This window comes from Salmo salar, chromosome ssa15 (genome assembly GCF_905237065.1).
Source record: "Salmo salar chromosome ssa15, Ssal_v3.1, whole genome shotgun sequence".
In the NCBI taxonomy this organism is placed as follows: Eukaryota; Metazoa; Chordata; class Actinopteri; order Salmoniformes; family Salmonidae; genus Salmo; species Salmo salar.
The window spans coordinates 79,824,170-79,851,751 of record NC_059456.1 but is presented as its reverse complement, the minus strand read 5'-3'; the positions used below and the strand labels follow the sequence as shown (position 1 = coordinate 79,851,751).

Here is a 27,582-nt window from a genome sequence, read left to right as displayed (position 1 = left end):
GTGTTAAACAAATCAAAATATATTTTACATTTGAGATTCTTCAAAGGAGCCATCCTTTGCCTTGATGACGGCCCAAATCTTGTATTTGAAAGATCATTATTTTGCTAAGAAATTGCTCTTATGTCAAAAACAACCACATTGGCAGAAAACAAACAAGTGTACTGATTTGACATCCTTAAAAAAAAGGTGTTCCTACTTGGTATCGCGTTCGCTCTAGATCTAGCTTGGAGACAATACACGTCACCAATTTAGCTGCTGCGGCCTAGGCTCTCTTATTGTTGGACCATCTCTGTTCTTCATCTATTTATAGTTGTCTTTCTCTCTCTTGTGATGAGAACAGTGGGATGACGCAGAGAGGGGGTTCAGAAGTTTTTTTAACACCACATGGCCCTAACAATAAAGGCTGGGGCAGGTGTTGCTTCTATCCTTTGTCCTGTGTCTGAGGCATTTGTGGGAGTATCGCTGTGTTCCGGTGACTGAAACAGAGACAAAGGCAGCCCAACAGCCATGGATGATGTATACAAAGCAGCGGTGAGTACAGATACAGGGACAAAACCTGTAGTTAGGTTACACAGGGGGATGCTAGATAGTTTATGTCGAGGACAGTTAGAATCGATTAGGAGTCTTCATCTGATGTACTAAGGAGGAAGGAGGGTCATGATCTCAAACTTCCCTCATTGGTGTACCTGGGTGTACTGTGACTGGACGAGCCAAAAACAAGACACTGTTATGAAATTACATGTATTTTCTTTGGGGTTTGTTGGCTCTGGTTGTGGAGGGGGTAGCCTAGCCGTTAAGAGCATTGGGCCAGTCACTGAAAGGTCGTGGTTCGAATCACCCAAGCCGACTAGGTGAAAAATCGGTCAATGTGCCCTTGAGCTAGGCACTTAAACCTAATTGCTCATGTAAGTTGCTCTGGATAAGAACGTCTGCAAAATGTAAAATGTATGTGAAAATAACATCCCGTCATGACTGTGGTGTTATGTTTAACAAATTTCACACAATGGCTATATGCTCCAGTTCACATTGTATTGACAGTACACACTCTCTGGACACAAGCCAAAGGTGAATAGAGGTTAACGGCCCTGAGGAAAGCCATCTCTAGCTGCTTGACTGAAATAGACATTGATGACGTCAAGAAGCCATAATCCGCTTCCAAGAGCTGTGAGAAGCGAGAAATGGGTTTACCAGTCAACCTCGATTTGAGATATATTTCACAAGAGCTACCAGGTTGTAAATTATGATTCAGTATCCCCAAGATACCTTTGATTGGTAGTCACATTTAGACATGTTCCCACATTAGCGTTGATTGGTCAAACGTAAATGCAGTAATATTGAGTGTCAAGCAGGGTTGAGGAGTAACTGATTACAAGTAAGGGATTACAAAAAAATGGTAACTGAAATCTGTTAAATTACCAGCAAAAATATCATAATCGGATTACAGATACTTTTGAAAACTAGATGATTAAATTGAGGATCACTTTTAAATTCAGAAAGGATGTTTGCGAGAAAAAAATGTATTGACACTTCTCTGTTTTCTCAATGACATTCAAATCAGCATTGAAAAAAGGCGCAAGTTTAAGTTTGTTCCACCTGAGCGAGTCTGACCACAAGTCAGAGACCACTATGATGACACAAAATGTGTTTGAACGATCGCGGAAAGAAAGCAGGAATAGGCTTTTGTAAGCTACAGTCCAAGCTATGTTTTCCAATGGTGCGACTGCTGTCGGCATCCAAAGATTTTCCAACATGACTAAACGGGGCGCCCGCACACATTTTTTGGAATGGTGACATTTGCGCGATCGGTTTTCTATCGCTCATTTGCACATCATGTCACCGTGTGGGACTGTGGGTCAATTAACCTTGGTCGGAGTAGGCGGCCTGATTCTAGTTTGTGAGCTCGGCAGGCTACTACCTGGGAAGGTCTCCCACTCAGAAGTACGAGATGGGGAGGGGGTAGGTTGACCTCACCTCTAACTTTGTACAGTACTGCTGCAATTAGTAAAATCTGTCACACTACGAAATGCCACAAAATAAACCACAAATCATTCATAATATTGTAAATATATTGTTTCACAGACATATTGTTGCATTTATTTCTGGTTTGTTGCATTCTTTCTGGTTTCCCCTTAAGAGGCTTAATGCCTCTTAAGTGGAAAGTAATCTAAAAGTAACTGAATGTAATCAGACTATGTTACTGAGTTTGGGTAATCCAAAAGTTACGTTACCGATTAAAATTTTAGACTGCTAACTAGTAACTGTAACTGATTACATTTAGAAAGTAACCCTGGTTTCAAGACCCAACTAAACATGGTCATGCAATAGGAAAAGCACACCATGTGAAAGTGTCATTCAACACTATTTTTATAGAGAGTAATTGAGAAGTACCAGCAGAGCTTTTCTGAATATCTTGACCATTATTGTCCAATTTAGAAAAGGACATTGTCATTCTAACATAATTGTTAGCAGAGCTCAGTGTATGAATAAATGATCTCACCACAAGAGTTGTAAAGTCAATGAAAATTCAACATTGTATCTTTAGAATAAGCAACTTACTAGTACCAAGATTCACCAAGGTTAAACACAAAGTTAGTCATGTTCTATGAGCCCAGCTATTCTGAAAAAGTTAAACAGAAAGCATGTTGTCATGTCAATATGATCATTTAAGCTCATCATTATCTTCTCTGAGGACCCGGAGAACGTGCTGTGTTAACATGGGATTTCTGGCATTTCTCTGCCTGACAACAATAGAACAAAGGACAGTTAGGACGAAGAAGAGTGTCGACAGCTTTCGCCTCAAACAAATGGCTGTCAGTGGAGTCGGTGCCAGAGCCCCCCATCGCCACCCGACAAGAATAGTAGGTGAAGAAAGCAGCGTGACATTTCAGTCAGACTGCACCAGGGGTAGATGGCTGTGCTCGACAGGTTTTGGGCTGAGTTCAAGGAGAGGGAGAAGGTGTGCTGGGGTACTAATGGAATGCATTACACACTGCGAGGGCTAGGGGCTGACTGCAGATCAAGGTGAAGAGAGACAAGAAAATGAGGAAATGACCACCAATGGCCTCCAGTGTGGTCCAACTATGAGTGGTTTGTCAAATAATAAATGACAAGAGGCCAACCAACCTGCATAATTTAGGCACATAAAGTAGGCTAAAATGAGTTCTAAAGCACTATAACTGCATTTGTAACTTGCTCCACTATTCCCTTCAGGTTGAGAACTTAACAGAAGAGCAGAAAATAGGTGAGCCTTGCCTTTTGTACACAATAATCCCATGACATTTCTTCTTTACCTTTGCACCATTCATATCTATGTAGAAACACTAGTAATACCCACCACTATCTCCCCACAGAGTTCAAGGCAGCCTTTGACATTGCATGTCAGGATGCCGAGGACGGCTGCATCAGCACATTGGAGTTGGGGAAGGTGATGAGGATGCTGGGGCAGAACCCAACCCCTGAGGAGCTGCAGACCAGGTGGATGAGGATGGTGCGTCACCATGGCTGCAAACTTATTAACACTGAATACTACACACACAATTTTACTATACATCCCCTATACTAGCATGCTAACAGATACCCATAGACTTCTTCATTGGCTTGCAAAACTACCTCTAACTTCCTTCATACTGGACACAGAGACATAAAGATGATATCCACTAGTTCATCTGACTCTGGGGAAGTAGAGAAGAGGCATCATAGCCAAATTCCTGAAGTATACCTTTGACCTCAGGCAAAATCATTAGGTCAAATAGCCTGAGGTGGTGGTTCACACATAGTTTTCAGACTGGTCTGAAATGTTACTTTGGAACTCACCTTACTATGTTTTAATATTAAGACACCATGTTACAGCTGCTGCTGGTGTGTGTGTGTGTGTGTGTGTGTGTGTGTGTGTGTGTGTGTGTGTGTGTGTGTGTGTGTGTGTGTGTGTGTGTGTGTGTGTGTGTGTGTGTGTGTGTGTGTGTGTGTGTGTGTGTGTGTGTGTGTGTGTGTGTGTTTTTACAGGGAGTGGGACAGTAGGCTTTGATGAGTTCCTAGTCATGATGGTGCGTTGCATGAATGAGGAAAGCAAAGGGAAACTGGAGGAGTTGGCCGAACTTTTACGCATGTTTGACAAGTAAGGCTAATATCAAGCAAAGTGGTTGCCAAAAAACATTTGGGTTTACTCTAACAAGAACCTATAAAGACAAACATATAGACAACTAAAACAGTAATGTCTATAAAAGTCAAAGTATATAAATTCATTTATATTGTTGACAGAGTAACTAGAGTACAGTACAGTGTTATAAGGAATATGTGTACTCATTGGTGCTGCTTACAGAAATGGAGATGGCTACATTGATTTGGAGGAGCTGAAGAACATTCTGGAGTCAACTGGAGAGGCCATCACTGAGGATAACATTGAAGAACTCATGAAGGATAGAGACAAAAACAATGATGGAAAAATTGATTATGATGGTAAGACAAGAGGCCCAACAGTAATAGTTAAGTTATGAAATACTGTGAATAGAAATGAATACTGCGGTCAATAATACATATCAAATATAAATGCGCTCAAAGACATTTGAGCCTAAAGATCAGGTTGGCACTTCCAGAATGTGTAATTATTTAATTGTTTTGACACTCATCTAGGCTATCCTTTCATGCCAAACCTTTCACAGTTCAAATCCAGGCAGTCAGTAAGACATTTTATTGCTGATCTATCATGTGCTCTGGGTGTCATTCTCTTCCACAGAGTTCCTGGAATTCATGAAGGGGGTTGAGTAAAGGAATCAAAAGACTCATGGACTCTCAGCCCGGGGAAATACTCATACCTCCTCTTAGCGCTGACATGCCATCACACCATTGCCTGAACAAGTTGGAAAACATTGAAATAAAAGCCTCATCTGCTCGGCTCCATCCTCAACATGTATTGGCCTTGGTTAACATCTTGTATTTGGTCCAGTTTTTATCCACAACACTATCATCCACAACACAGACAGATGTGATATAGCCTGGATTCAAACCAGGCACTGTAATGCCACCTCTTGCACTGAGATGCAGTGCCTTAGACCACTGAACCAGGGTCTGTAGTGACCCCTCTTGCACTTAGATGCAGTGCCTTAGACCACTGAACCAGGGTCTGTAGTGACCTCTCTTGCACTGAGATGCAGTGCCTTAGACCACTGAACCAGGGTCTGTAGTGACCTCTCTTGCACTGAGATGCAGTGCCTTAGACCACTGAACCAGGGTCTGTAGTGACCTCTCTTGCACTGAGATGCAGTGCCTTAGACTGCTGCGCCACTCTGGAGCCCTAAAAGCCCTTAAAGACAAGGGGTCTTGTTATGTCCTTGAAGTGAATTTCTTAAATATAAATGTATTTAATCCCCAATAATCCTAGATTATTCTATTCAAAATCTTAACAAAGGGGAGTAAACACTATACTCCACAATACTGTATATTTTCAATAAAGAAAGATTCTCAGTAATGCAGATGAAAGTGTCTTCAGTTCAATAAAACTGATATAAGCAGGATTGCTTATCATCATTGTATTGTATTATATTGTGGACCGAACGAATAGCTAGCAGGGTTGATGCTGTATAAAGGGCACAACGTAGGCCTGGTGAGGCTCTTTAGATGAGTGAGAAAGTCCAAGGTATTGGCAAGGGTTAATGCCACGTTCAAGACAACTGGGAACTCGTGAAAAAACGTTATCCGACTAAGAAAACTCGTTTGAACGGTCATCCGGGACAACTGGGAACTCAGACAGAAACAAGGTCAACTCATGTCAGTGATCTTCAGGTCTGCGCTCTAGAAAGCTTCCCTAGTTTCTGACATGGAATTCCGAGTTGAAATGCCGTTCAACTTGGAATGCCAAGTCAGAGCTTGTTTTTTTCCGAGTTCCAAGTTGTATTAAAGGCATTGAAGTCGGAGATTTCAGTTGTTTTTGAACATGGCGACACACACACACACACACACACACACACACACACACACACACACACAGCCCTTTGAGTCCAAATATCGGCGTGCGTTAACCAGCTGCTGCAGCAGACGCGTCTTCAACCAATGGAAATGTTGAGAATCATGTGGGCGTTTTGTGCAGTGCGCGACTGCGCACGCCGAGTATACACCGCTGAGAGGAACATGGCGTTGGCAAAATAACCACAGTGAAAATATTATCTAGCTACCTTAATAAAACATAACATATTGTTGTTTAATTTTTACCCTTCATAAAATCATTGGACTCGCGTCAGAAACCTAGGCTCGAAATCATGACTACCTGGTCGGAAAAAATGCTCCAGGTGCTTCGCCGAATGAATAACTTTTATTCGCCAGGTTAGAGTTAAAACTATTTGTGATAACTGGAAATGAATGAAAAGCTGTGGCTAGCTATGTGAATTCGATAGCGAAATGATTAGGTGTTATGTCGCGTTCACGTGCTAGTCAGAACTAGGAAATGTCTGACATACTAACTGGTTGAACCTGGCACGTGTATATCTACAACCAGTTAGAAAGTCGGACATTTCCGACTAGTACGTGAACGCGGCATTAGCTAGCCTATTCTACAACACATCTCTCTCGCATCCAATATGTATGTTTGTGTCACCCAGGCTCCAGTCGCACCACATGCCTTCGGTTTGAGGTGGGAGGAGAGCAGGTTGGGTGGGTGCCTTCCAAAGTGGCGTCCATTTTGAGTACATTTCCAGAGGTCTTCAATCCACCACAAGGTGGCGCTATTACTCTGTGCCAAAATCTTGACTCCTATGGGAGAAGGTCAAAGGCTGTAGATTCTGTTCTTCAGTCACTTAGGAGGGAAGGCTTGTTGACTGTCTTGAAAGGATGGAGAGGTGAGGTGAGAGTACTACAATATACTGTAAAACTGAAAACAAACTATACACATTTTTTAAAATTCCCTGAAATTATATATTTGGGCCTTTTCTATAGAAGTATGAAGTAATGCCCAGATTCTGCGACACTCCACTAATGTGTATGGAGAGATCTGCCACAAGTAAGTCGTGTCCTAAGCAATAACAGTAGAAAATAATCCCAGTGTTCCCCCTGCAATAGCATGCGCCATTAACATTGTCTTTGTAGGTCTTTTTGGAGTGAAACGGTATGGAGTCCATATTAATGGGTACTGTCAGGATGAAAATGGGGAACTCAGGATGTGGGTGGGACGACGATCCATGACCAAGCAGACCTACCCTGGAAAACTGGACAACCTGGTCAGCACCTATTGATTTACAATTAGAATACAACCGATTACATTTTACCGGGACATCTTTTTTTGTGAATGGCAAACTGGTTTGACCATGTTCTTCCACCATGTTTTCAGGCAGCTGGGGGACTAGCAGCAGGTATCAGTGTGAGAAACACCCTGATCAAGGAGTGTGAGGAGGAGGCCTGCATCCCAGAAGACATAGCAGAGACTGCCCGCCCCGTGAGCACAGTGAGGTGATTGACATCTCAACAGGAGTAGCCAGCTCTGTCTGCAGCGTCTCATTGAGAATATCTCTTTGCATGCTTTTACATAGGCCTACAATCATATCCACATTATTTCAGTCACCCCTGTGTCTTCTCTCATAGCTATACTTATGAGGATGAGGAAGGGGTGTTTCCTGAAAGCCAGTTTGTGTTCGACTTAGAGCTACCTCCTGAGTTCAAGCCTAAGATAGGGGATGGGGAGGTGCAGGATTTCTACCTCTACTCCATGGACAAGGTCAGCCACTCTACTTTTGAGCACCTCCAGTACTGCATGTTAGTTTTTATCTCTGGCCCACAAAGAATGTATTCAAGTAGGCCTACAATGTTGTTTTCAGGTGAAAGAACTGCTGATCAGTGACGACTTCAAGCCCAACTGTGCCATGGTGGTCCTAGACTTCCTCATCAGACATTCCTACATACAGCCTGATACAGGTTTGCATCAGTACATCAATCAATGACATGGGATAACATAGTTATAAAAACTAGGCAGGGGCTGCGGATCTGTCGTTAACACCCCCCTGGTTATTTTTCCGATTCATGTTCCGCGCATGTGTTATTTTACAGAGACGTTTTGTTTACGTAGCTGCTGCTCACGCTCCCTTCGTTTATTTCTTTCCTCACCCTCTTCTGAATCTGCGTAACAGGTTAAAAGTGTTATTTCGCAAGTACCACAGGATATGATTGAAATTTGCCAGAGTAGCTGTTCCACCTATGGGCAGCCGAACGTTATTGGCAGCCGAAGTGTGTAGCTGGTAACCAGTTTGACAGTGGTAAAATATTAATGAATTCCAGTGATCGGTCTGCCGCAATCAAATCGCTATTTAGACTGTCTTGCTTGTTTGATATGTCTAAATAGCTGCATGTACTCCCTCCTGAAAAAAGAACATGGAATCGCTACTTAGACTGCCTGTTTCTGTCATGCTTATGTTGGCAATAGCCTACTGTTACAACAGTGTGTTGTACAACATGTCAAAGTTTGTAGACTACACCACACAGACGTCCAATCTGGAGCAGCTATGTATAAAAAAATATATATACGGAGAGTATCCCGCACATGGGGCCTCTCATACCTTTAACTGTCGGGAAGAGGTCAAGTAAAAGTCGGATCCGCAGCCACACCATAAAATACTATTTACAGTAGTCAGTTGTCAATAATTTAAACACCAACAGCAGAAGATTCAAGACAAATCTGACTGCTCTCTTTTTTTCAGAGCCCTATTACCAGGAGTTTGTTGCCGGACTCCACCACACTTTGTAAATACTGAAGTGAAAAATATGTTACATGAGGGATGGTCAGGATATGCACTCCTTTCTAGATGCCTTGATCTATTCTGTCAAATGTTTAAGTTCTTGTACTGTTTCGTTACAGAATCGTGAATAAATTCCATTCACATCTTGGGATTTTGTGTTGAGAGGCATGAAGCATGAAAGAACGACAACCAATCATTCCCTATAACAATTTATTTTCTTAAGAGTACTTTTAAAAAGAGGACTGAGGAAATGTGAGGATGCATTTGTATACAAAAGGCCCCCCACACAAATGACTAAGATATTATTTAAAGAAATTACTTGCGTTTAATAGTATGACATCTTGTCATAATCTTTTTCATGGATTACTAAGCATTTTACATGTTATTTTTTAAACTCATCCTAAAGTTACTAATTTTTGCAAAATATGCACAACTGATACAGGATAGGCCAGTAGACTCTCACACGGTTAAACATACAGTACAAGAGGGAAAAAAGGGAAGACATACAGTTTTAGAAAGACGGACTGGAGGGAGTGAGCAGTAGGTCACATTAAAAACCCACTCAAAACCCACTCCCAATAATAGCCTGGCATGCAGGCAAAAACAATCTGCAAGAGGAAAATACCAAATTTGCAAAACCTTTATGACTTAATAAAAAGTCACCCCCCCTTCAAACCAAACAGTGTCTGACAGGCCGCATCAAATGTACATTCTTTCTGGCTTGAGGCCAACTAATGATAAAACCAAATTCTACAATTATTTTTCATTACAATACATGAACAGGCTTACAAAAATCAGTTAGTATCAATATTATTGTATGCATTGTAATATGAATTTTATAGTCAAAGGCAAATAAAAATATGTAGCCATTTAAAATCAAAATTGCTTGTATCAAATTAACTATACTATTGGACCAATTATATCATAGGAGGTGCTGGTCCACGCAAGATTATGATACCATAGAAGGAGATGCTGGTCCGCGCAAAGATAGGGTTAGTCTATCCATTGGGAGAACAAAGAAAATAAACACCTATGGTATGGCTGGACAGAAATGAAAGACAAGCATAGACAGACACACTGCAAGCCAGGGAGGTCAGAGTTGGGAGAACATGCACCATGATGCAATGAAACCCCCCTTTTCTCTGACAATGCTCAGCTCTATGAACCAGGGCAATAGCGCTGTGGTGAACAACCTATCATGAACACCAATTTTATCTCATCCCTCAGAGTACACCACCCTGACAAGTTTACCAGAGAGATGTTTTTTCTTTACCCTTCTACTTGTCCAAGACACAATTAAAAAAAATCTTAACCATACGATTATCTTATTTAAAAAAATGATTGGCAATCACCTTGGCCTTAAATGTGAACTCCCTTTTTCGTTACATTTGACCTTCACTGTCTCCATTTCCTTTGGCCTAGTTTAATTATGTTTTTCTCCCTCACACCCCCCTTGAAACTCACCCACCCTTCCACAGAGGCAGACTTAGAAGAGGGGTGCAGCGTTTTCCTCGGCCCAATTTGTTCCCCCCTTCCTACCCGCTCCCGTCTTTCCCCAGCTCTCTATAGCAGGAGGCAGGCATTCTTCTTTCCACGTTTCTTGGCCTGCAGCGCAGCCCTGGTGGCCATCTCAAACACCTCCCTCACGCCGTCTTTCGTCTTGGCTGAGCACTCTAAGTAGCCAAATGCATTGATGCGGTTAGCCATGTCCCGGGCCTCTTCTGGCTTCACTGGTTCCTGTTCACGTGTCAGAGGTGTAAAAGTGTTCAGAGGTATTCTATGGTTGGCATCCATTGTGACATACTACACCATCAATCATAACAAGCCAAACAAAAACAGAACTAGCATAACTGAACAAAACAAAAACCTGTGTATATTTAGACTAGCAGACAATACATGAAGTGACGGTAGCTATGAGGCAACACAACCACATTAAAACAAATGTCCATGGATTGTTTAGTTTCAATGCTACATTTAAGAAATATCCTGAATGGATCAGGACAATGAGTGTTTGCTGAAATGATAATATACATTTTTACAATGAATACTGTACCTGCTTCATTTTTGCTAGCTCCCGACGTGTGTGCTCGTCATTCCGCAGGTCCTTCTTATTACCCACAAGAATGATGGGTACATTTGGACAGAAGTGTTTTACTTCAGGGGTCCACTTCTCTGGGATATTCTCTGTTTCAGACACAGGGGATCATTTTAGGAAAATGCTGCTAGTGAAACGGGATAATTTGTTGCATTTACCACACATGATAGATTAACATTACAGTCACCAATGTATTACCCAAGCTGTCGGGGCTATCTATGGAAAAGCACATGAGGATGACGTCAGTGTCAGGGTAAGAGAGAGGCCGTAGTCTGTCGTAGTCCTCCTGTCCAGCTGTGTCCCAGAGGGCCAGTTCCACCTAGAACCCACATGGAGAGCAGAAATTCACATTTTAATCATTTAGCAGATGCTCTTATTCAGAGCGACTTACAGTAGAGAATGCATACATTGCTGTTTAGCCCCAAAAAATTTACTTGCTCTGGAGAAAAGGTGAAAACTAAGACTTCAACATAAAAATTGTGTTTTAAATTATGTCTGATAGCATACTGTGTGACTAACAGTACAATCTCACCTGCTTACTGTCCACCTCAATATCTGCCACATAGTTCTCAAACACTGTAGGTACGTAGACCTCAGGGAACTGGTCTTTACTGAAGACTATGAGCAGACAGGTCTTTCCACAAGCACCATCACCAACAATCACCAGTTTTTTACGGATCGCAGCCATCTGCAAGAAAATTTCTCAGTTAAAGTGTAAATCCAGCAACATTGAGTTTGTGGTAATATAGCACAACCAAGCAAATTAACATTTGTAAGCAAATGTGTTCATACAGTGTTAACCTGTTACTCAGACCCCCTCTGGTGGCATTTTCTAAACAATGCATAATATTGTATACTACCCTCAAAGTACATTTTCAAAATTATAAGTCCTACAAACACAGTACTATTAGAAAGGTATGAACTGTGGGACTCAGATAAAGGTGTCAGAAACAATGTAACTACTACAGGGCCCGAGATACAGCAGACCATAAGAGATTTAGTCTAGATTTGAGAAAATATGTCAACCAATTACTGTTTAAAAAAATAAAATATTTTACCTAATGATGGCCTGAACATACGCAAATTGGATCACAAACATTTTAAAAGTGCAGGGCTTTTGCAACGTGCTATATATACAGTGTCATCTTGCAGGAATGATATACTGTACATATGAGTAGAAAGCTGAAGTCTACCTATCCATTTATTTAAATATATCCTCCGCCTAATTCCCAGTTCGTCCACTAGAAAGCAGTAGGAGATCACATGACGTCTCTTGGCCACTTGAAACCAGTTGCGTCTGGTTTGGGTAGTGAGTCATTGTGCCAAAATGGCTGAACGGATATTCAAGCCTGTCATCTTAAATTACCTTCGCAATCAGGGCTTTCAAGTTATGAGGTCGTTTTTTTTTTGTATAAAATACAGACCGGTGAAGAAACGTAACTTATTTTCCACATTGTAAATGATGAGCTAGCTAAACGGCACATGTGGAGGATGCAAACAAGGTAATGTGGATGGAGAAGGAAATGCATTGCATACTCAATGCATATGTGGTCAGTGTTCTGGAACTCTACGGCACTGACTGAGTTGGCCTAACGTTTTCATCAGCCCATATTTCCAATAGACATTTAACCTTGGTTGCATCCCAATTCTAACTACGTGTGGCCTCTTGCACACCTCCCAACACATAAAAGCATTGGATTGTAGTAAGCCACCTTTTAAATCCACGAAGGCTATTGAATAAGTGCACACTTAGGGCAGAAAATTGGAACGCTGCCCTCATTTTGTCTCCAAGTACGTCTGAGCCATTTTGTCAATTGCCCACTCCGTCTACAATCCATATTACTGTGTAAACCACTTCATGTGTCGGACTGGACTGCGTTTTATCCAGCGGCCTTTGAATGTGACCCAAACCATGGTTCAATGGGATCACTACGGTGCATGTTTAGTGCACAACAAGTGCAGAAAGTGTTCCTACCATAGTTTCCATTGTGAAAACGTGGCGCTGGGCATTTGACCGGCAGCATTTTAAATTTACGTGACCCATGTGCATTGGATGCGTAACTTGATTAGGGCGTCCACCGATGGTGCTCAGAATGACAAATCACATTTCAATTAATTAATCTTAAACAGAACATGCAAGTCGAGCGTGTCTTTACCACGCACTTTGAAGACGTTAGAACAACTCCACATGTATTTTAGCTAAACCAACATGACGAGTAACGAACAGCCTACTATTCGTAATGTGAGTAGATTAGATCGAGTTAATTTGTCTAAATTCTGACTATCACTGTTTGCAATAAATACTGTTCAATACATGGATGAGCGCGTAGAAGGCCTGGGCTATAGACTCATACGTTTCTTATTTCTTTACAAGGGAAAAACACATTTCATGCAATTCTACTACACTATACGTCTGGAGACATTATCAAATGTTTTTTATACGACAAATTACAGGGTAGCCTACTCTTAACACTGACACACAAAGAAAAATGACGTTGTCAATATAATAGGCCTACGAGAAGGGGAAACAAATAGAATGACGTCCATCTAAACTGGAGCAAATGATTGTCCAAAACAAACAAGTGGCACTGACCCAACAATGATAGTGAATATACGCAGTGCGCACTCACCGGGGATATGGCCGATGCTCTCAGCTGGTGTCAATAAGATAGGCTCTAGGCCTACTGTTTGCTCAATTAAGTTGAGAATGTTGATAACTAATAGACCGTTTGGAGTCATTTCATTGTCTTCTCTTTACAGCAATAGCCATTTGTTTTCCCGTGATTTAATTTTTAAATATTGCAATATGATTGGTTGGGCCTCTACTTTTCACTGACAATCACAACTCAGCTATCTGGTACTTGCTGCCTTTCCTTCCCACTGTAGGCCAAGCCATTTAAAAAAAAAAACGTTTTAAGGCTAGGGATAGCTAATGATCTACTGTAGCCAAATAATGCTTTAGTAGGCTATTTTGAATGGTTTTATTTATTTCTGTGTAGACAGGAGTATGCTAATTAGCCTGTCATTTTGGCAATGTAATTCAATTTGCTAGCCTTATGGACGCGCCGCCTGTGAGCCCATGTCATTCTACTACCCCCCATAGTAGAAAAGTTTACCTATTATATTGGTCAGCTTGTTGAGAAAGAAATAGCCCAAACAGACTCTGGGACAGTTGTGGTACGGTAGATCCCAAATTCATACAAATTAGTAGGCCTAGGCAACATAAACGTTAAAAAGCAATGAATCTGATGCAACAGATCAGAAAGTTTAGCTTAAAGTGTTGATAAACTATTTCTTAACATTATTAGCACAGGAATGCGCACAAGGCAATAGGCTACATGCAAATGTGCATTTGGTTACCGGAAGAAAAAAAAAATATATATATAACACGAGAAAATAGGCTTTGTTTCAATGGCTTATGGAAGTCAATTAAATAATATCTTCCACGGATATGGTCGAATTTTGCCTAGGCTACTTTGAAGGAATGTATTGAACTATGCCTCGTATGAAGTAAAACGTTCAGGGTTCAAACAATTAAGTAGCTATGTTTTCAAAATGCATACTGCCTCATACTCATGGCAAAGTGTTGTGATGCGGTGATGAAGCCTGGCATGTTGCCTAGCTTTTGAATGGCGAATGGGTAGCGCGCTTCAATTGCCAGTTGAGAAATATACGATTGCGTTTAGAATTGTTGCGCAATATTGGGGTTATAAAAGCGCTGTATGACAGATTTTCCACTCATAGGCTCTGTATCTATGTTGTGCACGTGTGATAAATAAGATAAACGAATACACACGCGCGCCAATTTAGTACCACTAAATTATGCAAATTACCCATAGAAGATAAGCATGACCGGTCAAATGTATTTACATCAACGAATAGGCTAAAAGTCTATTTCGCAATGGGATTTTTTCCCCGGGCAATTTACCGGTGCCAATTTTATTTATCGGCTTGATATTACCTTCTAATTGAAACCCTGGTTCCCACCTGTTAAACAACTGAATTTGGGGCTAAGCCTCCTAAATGTATCAAAGGACCTATGAAAGCCAGCCACCAACTTCAGCTCCAGTGACAACAGAATCTGAAACATTACCATTGAACCAGTTTCCCACACACAGATTCGCCATTGCACAGTGCTTTTCAGTCCAGGACTAGGGTTAATCTGAGTCCAGGAAAACAGTCCATAGTGCTCAAGGCCTGTAACCCCATTGATTTATAGTAACCAAGCTTTATTTCTCTAAGCCTACTGCATTTCAGGAAAATACATACATGGAAGTGTTTAATACATTCACATGGAATGATCCCTCATACCAAGAAAGTCACTATCATCACTAAGGGCAGATACCTGTAGAAGACCCTTTGATTGCCATCCAGCTAGCCACCACATGGACGCATGTCCTCAACACCTGCACCCGAGCTCTCACAAACACCCTTCTCAGTAGGGTTTTCAGGGGTTAGCTTCGCACACGCTGTGTATTAACGGTTTTTGAAACATGCTGATATGCCCCTCTTTCATATCTGGGGAAAAAAATCTTTCAAATAAAAAATACAAAGCAGTTTTACACAAACCTATATGCGGTGTGTGCCTCCAGTTGACGAACTACACTTCCTATCCAGTTACACTTACAGGTGTTCAGAGTAAGCTAGATAGCACAGGTATAGCTTCCAAAATCTGTACCGCAAGCGATGCCTTAACGATGAGCGTTGGGATCTTAAAATTCCCCACAGGCCTGGCAGAAGATACTATCGTCAATAGGTGCTAAAGGTAGTTCGTCTATGAGTGGATTAGCCGCACCCAAGTTATATTAGCTAGCTAGCTAATTTCCCCCTCTTCACGTAAACTCAGTGCTAGATAACTACTGTAGCTAGTTGGACAAACAAATACTTAGCTACAATGATTGTCTCATTTAAAAACGCCCAGTATTGCAAGTGCGGGTCGGTGGACGGCGGTTATTTACATTGTCACTTGTCATGTCAGTGGTATCTAGCGAGTTAGCTAGGATAGCTTGTTAACCAAGTTAGTTAGCTAGAGATCTTGTCGACTATACAGGGCGAAGAGTAGCTAGTTCTCAGACCAGGGATGTGTTACTAACTTCCTAATGGTGATGATGGCACTCGAAACCTGATTCTGGTGACCTGCTATCTAGCATTGGCCTGTCTAGCTCTGACTGGTGGAGCTGAAACGAGGAGTCTTTTCACTTCAATTGTTCGTTCGTTTCCGGCATCAACGCCGCTAGCTAATTTGTCACTCTGGCCTAATGTTACCTTGGCTACAGAAAACACGTTTTAAAGCCTCATCCAAACATTTAGTTTATAAATGGTCCCTTTGCATGGTGATCAATAACAAAGATGTTAAAATAGGTTACATTTAGCTACTAGTTTTATTACCGTTTTCGTTACAGATGTCCTCGCCTTTTTCTTTTCCTGTCCGACCCTTCAACCCCGCCCCCGACAGTGTGCCACGCCGATAACATCCGCCTATGCCCATGATCTCGCACCAATAGGACGCCTCAAATTAATGAGTGACAGATTTTTAAGTCAACAAATAGATACAAATAGATACATGTATACCTCTTCAGGGAAAATACGGAAGTCAAGAGTGGATATTGTTCGGTCCATGCTATTCGGGGTCCTTGGGACGTCCATAACCCAATATAGACCAGAACCTGTCGTTCCAATGGGAGAAAATTAATCATAGTGAAAAGAACAAGCAAGGTGGGCAGAGCCAAGCACAAGCTAGTGAGATCCTATTGGGGCATTCTACCATTTATTTGCATATTTCCGTTAGCGTTAGCACAGAGTAGGCGTTCCCTAACTCAAGTTGCCCTTGCACTCCTTCAAAACACACTTTTGTGAAACTTTGGCAAAGGGTTAGGTCTACAAAACGCAGTCCACTCAGTTACAAATTCTAGTTTTGGAAACACAAAACTGTGTGGAGATCAAATGTTTAATAGATGAGAAAATTAGCAGAATGTCGGCCATTGGGCTGCCTCTCAACACCATATTTGGTAGTAAGTGGAAACGCCAAACGGAAGCTTCTCATTTATAGATCCGGGGAAATATCTGGCTCATTGTTCTATTTTTTTGTGTAAAATGTTAAGGGCAGGGTTTAGGGTACAAGTAGGGTGAGTCAACATGTTCTTTACTTGCACGAACGTACACAGAGAGAGAGAGAGAAATCAGAACCATAGACAGCCACATCATATTGAGGCTTACTTTGATTGGACTGAATTGTTTTTGGTATCTGTCAGTTGTCACTGTATTAGACTAAGCATAGGTGTTGAACTGGTGCTGTAATAGTGGAGGCAGCTCCTGTTTTCTTTGCGACTTGTGCTTGCTCTCCATGGTTCTAAATCAATAGTTGTTTATTAGCCTGAAAATGTTGGAAACATTAACTTGCTTGAACATGCTGTAAGTCATGTAACTGTTTGTTACATGCAATATGCTTTGTTCACTTCACCGGACAGAGGTTACTTTCCGGTTTTGTGATGAAACAAAAAGGTTTGGTTTAATTTATTTCACCACTGTCTTATTGTCTCGGCTTTAGGCATCACGGTCGCAAGGCATATGAACTAACAGGTTATAGAGCAAACCATGCAATTTAGCTAACCCTTCAACCTAACTCGTAAACATAACCTTAACCCAGCTAACGTTAGCAAGCTAGCTAACGTTAGCCACCTAGATAGAGTCTGTAACATATATGTTTTGCAAATAAATCATATTGTACATTGACATAAAAACATACTGTTTACTGTTGTTTTTCGCAGTCTGCACAGGCTCAGTTGCGCATATCATGGGTGTTGTGCAGCCTATGGTGTTGTGTGATAACGTTTTCATCCTGATTGTCAAACAAATCACTTTGATCCACCATAATAATTGCATAATTTATTTTGCTGATACTCCGTACCTTTAACCCCTAATCTAGCCAAGTTTCTGCTTATAATTTCGGACATTTTGTAGGTAATTTGTTTGTCAACTATAGTTATATATAGCTTCTCTTCTGTCATAACTTGTTGCCCTCGAAGACTAAAGTAGTGCTCACCAGAATGTCTTATGTCGATAGAATTCATTCATTAATGTAGTTAAGATCGTAAAATTGTCTTTCGTTTAGGGGCTGGGGAAAAAATGCAATAACTCAAACAGTGGAAAGATTGGTCCTGTGCAAAATGTCCAATGTCAGTTTAATTAGGGAAAAGAAAAGCTGAGAAAACGACAACATTTTTCTGATAAGACTTTAGTTAATCTTGGGCGCATATTTTATGTGGTTGAAATACTGTCTGCTTGCATAAGTGTCAAATATAACACATTACACGCGTCTTCAAGAAATAAATCATTTCTCCACTCCTTTTCCAGAGACAAATTAACATTTGTTGTATCATTTTACTGCAAGAAATGAATTCTGCAGAAGTTAATATTATAACACACTATATGTGAGAGGTTATAGGCTTGAGATCAACTAGATTCTGCCGCGGGCCAATTTCTTTTCTTCAGTGTATTGTCAGGGGGCCCGTAATGTAATTTAAAAATAATTTGTCGACTGCAAATTGACCGCAAGTACCCGAAACAGATACATTTGTATACGATCACATTTGTATACGATCACATACTGTATTATGCGTTGGAATACTTTGGAGCAGGTTAACAATATTAAAATTACTTGGAGATGATTTGCTGGTGTTTACAGTCTTATGTCCAACAATAAAATAAAAACATGGTCAAATATTTGTCAGAAAACTTGGGGGGTCAAATCGCGGGCCACCGGTTGGGGAACCATAAGACCTTAAGCGGGATATGACCTACTATCCGGAATACTGTGCGTATGTAAACATGGTCATTGAGAGAAGTGAAAAATCGAGACGTCCATTAGACCCGATGATGTGTTTCTCTGCATGACCTTATCTAGCCAACGTTGCCATGACATGGCCTGCAAGTGTGATCAGGGATTTCTATTGGATAAACAGTTTCTGCAATACTAAGTCAAGTATTTTTGGTGGGTCAAACCCAAGATTGTATACAGCTGTAAATCAATAATTAGCCTTGTTACATTGAGGGATTGTAATATAAACGTTATTGCTTGCTTATGCCAGAGAGGACAAGGCGACGCGAAATGTTTTACTCTGCCCAAAATCTGTTCACAAAAATAAACACAGTGAGACATTTTTGTAATTGATAATTTGCTACATGGGGCTCATTTGATCGAATAGAAGATTCATAATGGTTAGGTTGTTACAAATGCACTGATATAGGTGGACGCACATGACATTTCGGCAACTTTGAAAAAAACGTTAACATTGGAGTTGTTCCTGTTGTCATAGAGATATAGGACTCGTCATGGATATTTAAGTAATAAGGCCCGAGGGGGTGTGGTAAATGGCCAATATACCACGGCTAAGGGCTGTTCTTAAGCACGATGCAACGTGGAGTGCCTGCATACAGACCTTAGCCGTGTTTTATTAGCCATATACCACAAACTCAGAAGCGCCTTATTGCTATTATAAACTGGTTACCAAATTAGAGCAGTCAAAATAAATGTCTCATACACGTTGTATACTATCTGATATACCACAGCTGCCACCCAATCAGCATTCAGGGCTCGAACCACCCAGTTTATAAAACCCATTTTACCATGGACATTGAGGACTTCCACCATTTTAAAGTAGTCAAATGGGTGTGTATTCCTGAGTTGGGCGCAATCAGCCAATGAAGTAGAAAATGTATTACTTTAAAATGGAGATTGCCCATACTGTCAGACGCAGTAGCGATGTGTGGGTAAAATCACAGGGGAAGCCAAACGCGTATGTGTGTGTGTTTGTGCAAGTAGAAAAACATGTTGACTCACCCTACTTGTAGAGAAACGCCAATGCCATCCTCCTCTCGTTCAGGTTGATGAAACGGTCTATCACACTGTCATACAGTAAAAAAATGTGTTGTCTTAGGTTACCTGACTAAAATTCTTGCTCGCTAGCCTAACTTCCATTCATGGGCAACTTTAGCTAGTTAACATTAGCCTTCTACATCTAGCTACATATTGAACTTCAACCCTCAGGCCAGGGGCACAGCAATGTATGAATTAATGGTTGGATAATTATTATTATTATTTTTTTTAATCACTGTTATAATCATTGGCCAGTAGGGAGAATTAAGTAAAACCACAAGTCCAAATCCCAATCTCCATCCATGGCTAATTTAGGGAAGGGCCAATCTTAGCTAGCTGGCTAGCTAGCCAACGAGATGCAAAAGTTTTTCTATCAATGATGTATGCTCTCAATGGGATTTGAAAGCATCCAAGCAAGCGAAACAGCACCCCTCGGTCTCCGTGTAGGCCATTTATCTGAAGCTGTCTGGTCCAAACGAGTATGTCATTGTTGCCGTCCGTAGCATTGAAGGCCAGCGAGCATCTGGCCTCCCTTGACAAAAAAGTACAAAATAATGAATGTCATGGTTTGTTTTAGTGTTTCAGTTCATCTTTAACTGAAGCCTATTCTTGCACGCATTGTGATAAGATGTTACTACTGGTAGGTACTTAAATCTTTCTTGTTTCAGAATGGTCATTAGGCCACATTCAAGTTTGTCAATCACCAGCACTACTACTGTGTGCACTTGTGCATCCATGCCGTCACTCAAAGGCTGTGTTTACACAGGCAGCCCAATTCTGATCTTTTTTCCACTAATTGGTCTTTTGACCAATTACATCAGATCTTTTTCAGAGCTCATTTGATTGGTCAAAAGACCAATTAGTGAACAAAAATATCAGAATTGGGCTGCCTGTGTAAACACAGCCTCTGTCGATGTATGCCTTTGACTTCCTGGAGATTGTGTCTGCTAGTGTAATATTATTTGCGGGGGCGGTGCATGATAACAATGTCAGACTTTCACAGCTGTGGTATCATCCATTGGAGATGTGACGTCATGGCCCGGGGCAACCACAAGGGGCTCACAGAGTTGACTCCAGTAGTTTGACTCTATCGTACCATTTCATGATCACTGATACGGTCACAGTTGCTACTGAAGGCTATTCAGTTTGACCACTGGCTACAAAATAATGATCAAGCAATGGTGTAGTAGAGTAGTGTATCTTTTTATAACATACTGAAGAGAAATTTACAGTCAGAGAAATAAACAAATGATCAATGTGCAACTCCTTATAGTACATCCTACTCTTCTCCGGCTCCTGGTAGCACAATCTTGCTTGGGTCATAGTAGTTCTCCTCCATAAGAGGAAGGCCTGCAGCCTCCCTCAGTGTAATCAACCTTTCTGCTTCCCTCCTGGCCCACTGCCTCATACTGGTGAGAAAAAGACAGGCCAAAAAGATTAATGATCAATTATTGTGTTTGTGATGATCAGTTAAATCAAGCATGTAAGATGTGTATGGGTTTGTTGGATGCTTGTTTAGAGGTTCAAAGATGGAGACAACATAAGTGAATTTGTGGAGTCCAGAAGGGTATCCTACAAAGAAAGCAAGATCTACTCAGGGGTTTCTAAAGCTAACCAGCTTCAGTTAGCTTCACATTCCAGCTCAGGCTTCATCCGTACTACGATGGTGGATATTGCTCGTCCGCCTTCCAACTCAAGGAACATTTAAGTAGTCTCGCCTGTCTTAGATTTGACGAGGTTGAAGCACTTCTGACACCATGTTATGATCTTAGTCAGATATGACTGTACTGCAGAACACGCACAAATGGCTCAGCTTCAAAATGTTAGTGATCAATTTAGTGATACCCCTGCCCGTACCCTAGATATTGATGAAAACAAACAGGCCCTAACCCAATGTATAATGTCGGAGTCGGGTAGCAGAGCTCTTATCAATGCACAAGCACCTTTTTCCCCCACTCCTATCGATACAAAAAGTCATACAAGTGTTACTGTGCTTGAAGTTTTAAATGCATTCGGTCATTACTAAATGTGTAATGTGATATTAACAATAATATTTTAACAAAAAAAAACAACATTTGATTAATAAAATACTCAGTCGTCTTCGTCGTCAAATGATGGGGATGATGACGCAACCTTTTCCAAAAACAAGACAATTTGTCTCCTCACGTCGCTGCTTTTAACTGAAAAGGACTGGTTTCCGGTAGTTTGGTTTCCTCAAAGTAGTGTCTGGTTGACAAGCTTGATAGAGATGTTTCAAGACATTTTTCTTTAACCTGTCTCCTCCCCTTCATCTACAATGATTGAAGTGGATTTAACAAGTGACGTCAATAGCTTTCACCTGGTCAGTCTCATGGAAAGAGCAGGTGTTCTGTATGTTTTGTATACTCAGTGTATATCTACTGTAGCTGGGTTTTTCAGTTCTCAGTTACTCTTTGTGAGAGCAAGTGACAGAGCAAGTAACAAAGAGGGATGTGCAGTGCAGCTTAAACATACCCATGGTCTGGCAAATAGTGGATGAAGGTACCCCCAACCACAATAGCCATAGAGATGCCAAAGAAGAAGGCCATCCTCATGTTCCACTCGTCAACGACAGGGTCCTGAGAGAACCCATGATAATCTCGATTCTGTAGAGGTTTGAGAGAGATTGTTGTCATGGTTTCATGATACACTGCACTGTGAAGAAAGTGTTAACTAGCTAGGCCAAAAATATCATCAAGGACAACAACTGCCACTGCCTGTCCACCCCACTATCATCCAGAAGGCGAGGTAAAATAAAGGTAAAATAAATAAAAAATAAAGACCTGAAAAACAGCTTCTATCTCAAGGCCATCAATCAGACTGTTAAACAGCCATAACTAACAAAGAGAGGCTGCTGCCTACATACAGACTCGAAATCATTGGCCACTTTAATAAATGGATCACTAGTCACTTTAATAATGGCACTTTAGTAATGTTCATCTCATATGTAAATACTGTATTTTATACCATCTATTGCATCTTGCCTATACCACTCGGTCATCACTCATCCATATATTTATATGTACATGTTCTTATTCCATCCCTTTAGATGTGTGTATTAGGTAGTTGTTGTGAATTTGTTAGATTTCTTGTTAGATATTACTGCACTGTCGAAACTAGAAGCGCAAACATTAGGCTCGCATTAACATCTGCTAACCATGTGTATGTGACCAATAACATTTGATTTAGTAATGTAGCTAGCCACTATGTTTGACTGAAGGAATGTGTATCGTTATGTCAAAAACTACAATGAATGAGAAAAATGTAAATAACAGATGAGCGCTAGAGACTGTTATTTACGTTTAGATTCAGGACCAACTCACCTTTTCGAACGCGCTGACCTCTGCGTGTCCATGACTTTCCTTGGCATGTGAAGGCTGCAAATCCGACACTGTGGCTGAACCAGCAGCACCCGAGAGTGGCGATTGAGATACGAACCGAGTCCCGCAAACACGATTAGGGCGAAAACGGGTCAAGGCAGGCCCAAACCGTGACAACTGGGCGAGCATTTTGTCAGGTCAACACTTCGAGTCTCCGAAACCGGAATTGTTTCGCATTTTCTTCTTCAACTTGCGAGACAGCAGCAGAGAATTCCAAGATAGGGTATTGTCGCCACCTACAGGACGGGGTGGGAAAAGGGATGGCAGTCTGCTGCTGTCACCAACCACGAACACAGCCCAGTGGGCAAGGTATGACATCAGTATGACGTCTTTTTATGACGCCTTATTTTGGTCACAACTGGTTGAATTTAAAAATGTAAAAAATTATATGTATTTTTACTAACCAGAATACGACCAGTTGATCATAATTGTTACCACTATATTATGTACCAGTCAAAGTTAAGACCTCATCATAACACCAGGGCTCTGTTCTAGGCCCTCTCCTATTCTCGCTATACACCAAGTCACTTGGCTCTGTCATATCCTCACATGGTCTCTCCTATCATTGCTATGCAGACGACACACAATTAATCTTCTCCTTTCCCCCTTCTGATAACCAGGCGGCGAATCGCATCTCTGCATGTCTGTCAGACATATCAGTGTGGATGACGGATCACCACCTCAAGCTGAACCTCGGCAAGACGGAGCTGCTCTTCCTCCCGGGGAAGGACTGCCCGTTACATGATCTCGCCATTACGGTTGACAACTCCCTTGTGTCCTCCTCCCAGAGTGCTAAGAACCTTGGCGTGATCCTGGACAACACCCTGTCGTTCTCCACTAACATCAAGGCGGTGACCCGATCCTGTAGGTTCATGCTCTACAACATTCGCAGAGTACGACCCTGCCTCACACAGGAAGCGGTGCAGGTCCTAATCCAGGCACTTGTCATCTCCCGTCTGGATTACTGCAACTCGCTGTTGGCTGGGCTCCCTGCCTGTGCCATTAAACCCCTACAACTCATCCAGAACGCCGCAGCCCGTCTGGTGTTCAACCTTCCCAAGTTCTCTCACGTCACCCCGCTCCTCCGCTCTCTCCACTGGCTTCCAGTTGAAGCTCGCATCCGCTACAAGACCATGGTGATTGCCTACGGAGCTGTGAAGGGAACGGCACTTCCATACCTTCAGGCTCTGATCAGGCCCTACACCCAAACAAGGGCACTGCGTTCATCCACCTCTGGCCTGCTGGCCCCCCTACCTCTGAGGAAGCACAGTTCCCACTCAGCCCAGTCAAAACTGTTCGCTGCTCTGGCACCCCAATGGTGGAACAAGCTCCCTCACGACGCCAGGACAGCGGAGTCAATCACCACCTTCCGGAGACACCTGAAACCCCACCTCTTTAAGGAATACCTAGGATAGGATAAAGTAATCTTTCTAACCCCCCCCCCCTTAAAAGATTTAGATGCACTATTGTAAAGTGGTTGTTCCACTGGATATCATAAGGTGAATGCACCAATTTGTAAGTCGCTCTGGATAAGAGCGTCTGCTAAATGACTTAAATGTAAATGTAAATGTAATGACCAACTGTTATTACATTTACATTTTAAATGTGTCATTTAGCAGATTATCTTATCCAGAGCGATTTACTCATACAATACTAGTGGTTAAAATTGTTTCCTCAAACCGGTAACATCTATGAAAAATGTTAAGTAATATACAAGAATAAGTAAGAACAGGAATAGTACTTAGGTAAATGTTAATTTACATGTTTTTCACCCGGCCTAAGAAATTACCAAAATTGCCCCTCATTACATAACAAGCCCATACCCTACCTGCATTTGGCAAGGAAAATTAATTAAAGCATTCATAAAAAAAGTAAGGCACTGGATAAAGTTGGATATTGAAAACATTGTTAATTACATTTATATTTCTTTCCATAGTCACTAATTAAAGTTTAATCTGCAACATTCTTACAGTAATTTAAAATAGATCAAGTAATCGCAAAAACACATCTAAATTACAATTTTGTTGCACATTTGCATGCAGTAATTGTTTCATAATTCACCCACAGACATTGCATACAGTATTGACAACAACATCGAGCCAGGTGTGAGGGCTGTCACTGACCAAGAGGACTGGGTGATCTCGCTCTCCGAGGCCGACTTGAGAAGGGTCTTTAATCAGGTCAACAACCACAGGGCTGCGGGCCCCGACGGTATTCCAGGGCATGTTCTCAGAGCATACGCAGAACAGCTGGCAGCCATATTCACGGTCATTTACAACCTCTTCTTGCCCCAGTCTATAATCCCCGCATAAAATGACCACAATCATTCCTAAGAACTCTGAGGCGTCATGCCTCAATGATTACTGCCCTGTAGCACTCACTTCTATAATCATGAAGTGCTTTGAAAGTCTGGTTATGGCAAACATTAACTCTACCATCCCAGCCACCCTAGACCCACTCCAATTTGCGTACCGCCCCCACAGATCCATAGACGATGCAATCTCAATTGCACTCCACCCTGCCCTCACCCGCCTAGATAAGAGGAATACCAACAGTTGCAGTCGGAAGTTTACATACACTTAGGTTGGAGTCATTAAAACTCGTTTTTCAACCACTCCACAAATTTCTTCTTAACACACTATAGTTTTGGCAAGTCGGTTAGGACATCTACTTTGTGCATGACACAAGTAATTTTTCCATCAGTTGTTTACAGACAGATTATTTCACTTATAATTCACTGTATCACAATTCCAGTGGGTCAGAAGTTTACATGCACTAAGTTGACTGTGCCTTTAAACAGCTTGGAAAATTCCAGAAAATGTTGTCATGGCTTTAGAAGCATATGATAGGCTAATTGACAAATTTTGAGTCAATTGGAGGTGTGCCTGTGGATATATTTCAAGGCCTACCTTCAAACTAAGTGTCTCTTTGCTTGACATCATGGGAAAATCTGAAGAAATCAGCCAAGACCTCAAAAAATAAATTGTAGACCTCCACAAGTCTGGTTCATCCTTGGGAGCAATTTCCAAACGCCTGAAGGTACCACGTTCATCTGTACAAACAATAGTACACAAGTATACACACAATGGGACCACGCAGCCGTGTTACCGCTCAGGAAGGAGATGCATTCTGTCTCCTAGAGACGAACGTACTTTGGTGCGAAAAGTGCAAATCAATCCCAGAACAGCAGCAAAGGACCTTGTGAAGATGCTGGAGGAAACAGGTACAAAAGTATCTATATCCACAGTAAAACGAGTCCTATATCGACATAACCTGAAAGGCCGGCCGCTCAGCAAGGAAGAAGCCACTGCTCCAAAATTGCCATAAAAAAGCCAGACTACGATTTGCAACTGCACATGGGGACAAAGATCGAACTTTTTGGAGAAAAGTCCTCTGGTCTGATGAAACAAATAGAACTGTTTGGCCACAACGACCATCGTTATGTTTGGAGGAAAAAGGGGGATGCTTGCAAGCTGAAGAACACCATCCCAACCGTGAAGCATGGGGGTGGCAGCATCATGTTGTGGTGTTTGCTGCAGGAGGGACTGGTGCACTTCACAAAATAGATGGCATCACAAGGTAGGAAAATTATGTGCATATATTGAAGCAACATCTCAAGACATCAGTCAGGAAGTTAAATCTTGGCCAAAAATGGCTATTCCAAATGGACAATGACCCCAAGCATACTTCCAAAGTTGTGGCAAAATGGCTTAAGGACAACAAAATCAAGGTATTGGAGTGGCCATCACAAAGCCCTGACCTCAATCCTATAGAAAATATGTGGGTAGAACTGAAAGAGCATGTGAGAGCAAGGAGGCCTACAGAGCTGACTCAGTTACACCAGCTCCGTCCAGAGGAATGGGCCAAAATTCACCCAACTTATTGTGGGAAGCTTGTGGAAGGCTACCCAAAATGTTTGACCCAAGTTAAACAATTTAAAGGCAATGCTACCAAATACTAATTGAGTGTATGTAAACTTCTGACCCACTGGGAATGTGATGAAAGAAATAAAAGCTGAAATTGTTAAAATAAAGTGATGATCCTAACTGACTTAAAACATGGGTCAGATCTGCAGTGAAGAGAATATCAGAGCATTATTTTTATTTTATAAGGACATTGCTGAAGAAACTTTGTGGACTTAGCTGGCTAAAAGTATTTCCATGGTACTAGTTTAAGAAGTTTGTGGCAATTATAGCTTAGAGAAAAATTTGTTCATATACATACTGTTCTTTTATTTGGGCAATTTGCCAAAATTGCTTAATATATTTCCATATTGATTTATACCATGATTAAAATGACTGTACTCAAAATGTATGATAATCAGTCATCCAAAATCTTAAAGTGGATCTCTAGCACACTGCCCAGATAACAGTCAGTTCTGGGCCATACACATTGATCTCTCTCGGTTGCTTTTTGTGTACTACTTGATTACATTTTTTATTTATCTTTCATCTTTGTCGGCCGTCATTGTAAATAAGAATTTGTTCTTAACTGACTTGC

At 41.4% G+C, this 27,582-nt stretch overlaps 3 protein-coding genes and 1 pseudogene across 5 annotated transcripts; 2 read left to right on the top strand and 2 right to left on the bottom strand.

The window, feature by feature from the left end:
* The first annotated feature begins 278 nt into the window (after window positions 1-278).
* Window positions 279-4,923, top strand: LOC106572310 (troponin C, slow skeletal and cardiac muscles-like; annotated as a pseudogene).
* A 1,166-nt stretch (window positions 4,924-6,089) lies between these two features.
* Window positions 6,090-8,865, top strand: tpk2 (thiamin pyrophosphokinase 2). The gene is made up of 8 exons (XM_014145762.1): window positions 6,090-6,315; window positions 6,591-6,832; window positions 6,925-6,988; window positions 7,075-7,205; window positions 7,316-7,434; window positions 7,567-7,699; window positions 7,800-7,896; window positions 8,676-8,865. Exons 1-8 carry the CDS (start codon window positions 6,252-6,254, stop codon window positions 8,720-8,722), a joined length of 897 nt encoding a protein of 298 aa, XP_014001237.1. The 5' UTR covers window positions 6,090-6,251; the 3' UTR covers window positions 8,723-8,865.
* Window positions 8,866-8,910: 45 nt separating this feature from the next.
* On the bottom strand, window positions 8,911-16,443 carry LOC106572042 (rho-related GTP-binding protein RhoA-C). 3 transcript variants are annotated; one of them, XM_014145763.2, is made up of 5 exons: window positions 16,381-16,443; window positions 11,342-11,497; window positions 11,008-11,128; window positions 10,768-10,898; window positions 8,911-10,451 (listed from the first exon to the last, which is right to left on the bottom strand). In XM_014145763.2, the coding sequence occupies exons 1-5, from the start codon at window positions 16,426-16,428 to the stop codon at window positions 10,278-10,280; spliced, it is 630 nt and encodes a 209-aa protein (XP_014001238.2). In that variant the 5' UTR covers window positions 16,429-16,443; the 3' UTR covers window positions 8,911-10,277. The 3 variants fall into 3 exon arrangements, with proteins under 3 accessions (XP_014001238.2, XP_014001239.1, XP_045552104.1); XM_014145764.2 differs by lacking the exon at window positions 16,381-16,443 and adding an exon at window positions 16,198-16,276; XM_045696148.1 differs by lacking the exon at window positions 16,381-16,443 and adding an exon at window positions 15,155-15,211.
* Window positions 16,444-20,868: 4,425 nt separating this feature from the next.
* Window positions 20,869-23,328, bottom strand: LOC106572044 (NADH dehydrogenase [ubiquinone] 1 beta subcomplex subunit 11, mitochondrial). Its single transcript, XM_014145765.2, has 3 exons — window positions 23,026-23,328; window positions 22,178-22,308; window positions 20,869-21,093 (listed from the first exon to the last, which is right to left on the bottom strand). The coding sequence occupies exons 1-3, from the start codon at window positions 23,209-23,211 to the stop codon at window positions 20,964-20,966; spliced, it is 447 nt and encodes a 148-aa protein (XP_014001240.1). The 5' UTR covers window positions 23,212-23,328; the 3' UTR covers window positions 20,869-20,963.
* Between the last annotated feature and the right edge of the window lie 4,254 nt (window positions 23,329-27,582).

Coding starts and splice junctions, on each gene's coding strand:
- tpk2 (XM_014145762.1), top strand. CDS start 6,252: ATGACTACCTGGTCGGAAAAAATGCTCCAGGTGCTTCGCCGAATGAAT. Junction 6,833..6,924: donor TGAAAGGATGGAGAGGTGAG/GTGAGAGTACTA, acceptor CCTTTTCTATAG/AAGTATGAAGTAATGCCCAG. Junction 7,700..7,799: donor ACCTCTACTCCATGGACAAG/GTCAGCCACTCT, acceptor TGTTGTTTTCAG/GTGAAAGAACTGCTGATCAG.
- LOC106572042 (XM_014145763.2), bottom strand. CDS start 16,428: ATGGACCGAACAATATCCACTCTTGACTTCCGTATTTTCCCTGAAGAG. Junction 11,129..11,341: donor TTGAGGTGGACAGTAAGCAG/GTGAGATTGTAC, acceptor TGTGGGTTCTAG/GTGGAACTGGCCCTCTGGGA. Junction 10,899..11,007: donor AGATAGCCCCGACAGCTTGG/GTAATACATTGG, acceptor TGTCTGAAACAG/AGAATATCCCAGAGAAGTGG.
- LOC106572044 (XM_014145765.2), bottom strand. CDS start 23,211: ATGCTCGCCCAGTTGTCACGGTTTGGGCCTGCCTTGACCCGTTTTCGC. Junction 22,309..23,025: donor AGGTCAGCGCGTTCGAAAAG/GTGAGTTGGTCC, acceptor AAACCTCTACAG/AATCGAGATTATCATGGGTT. Junction 21,094..22,177: donor CACTATTTGCCAGACCATGG/GTATGTTTAAGC, acceptor TTTTCTCACCAG/TATGAGGCAGTGGGCCAGGA.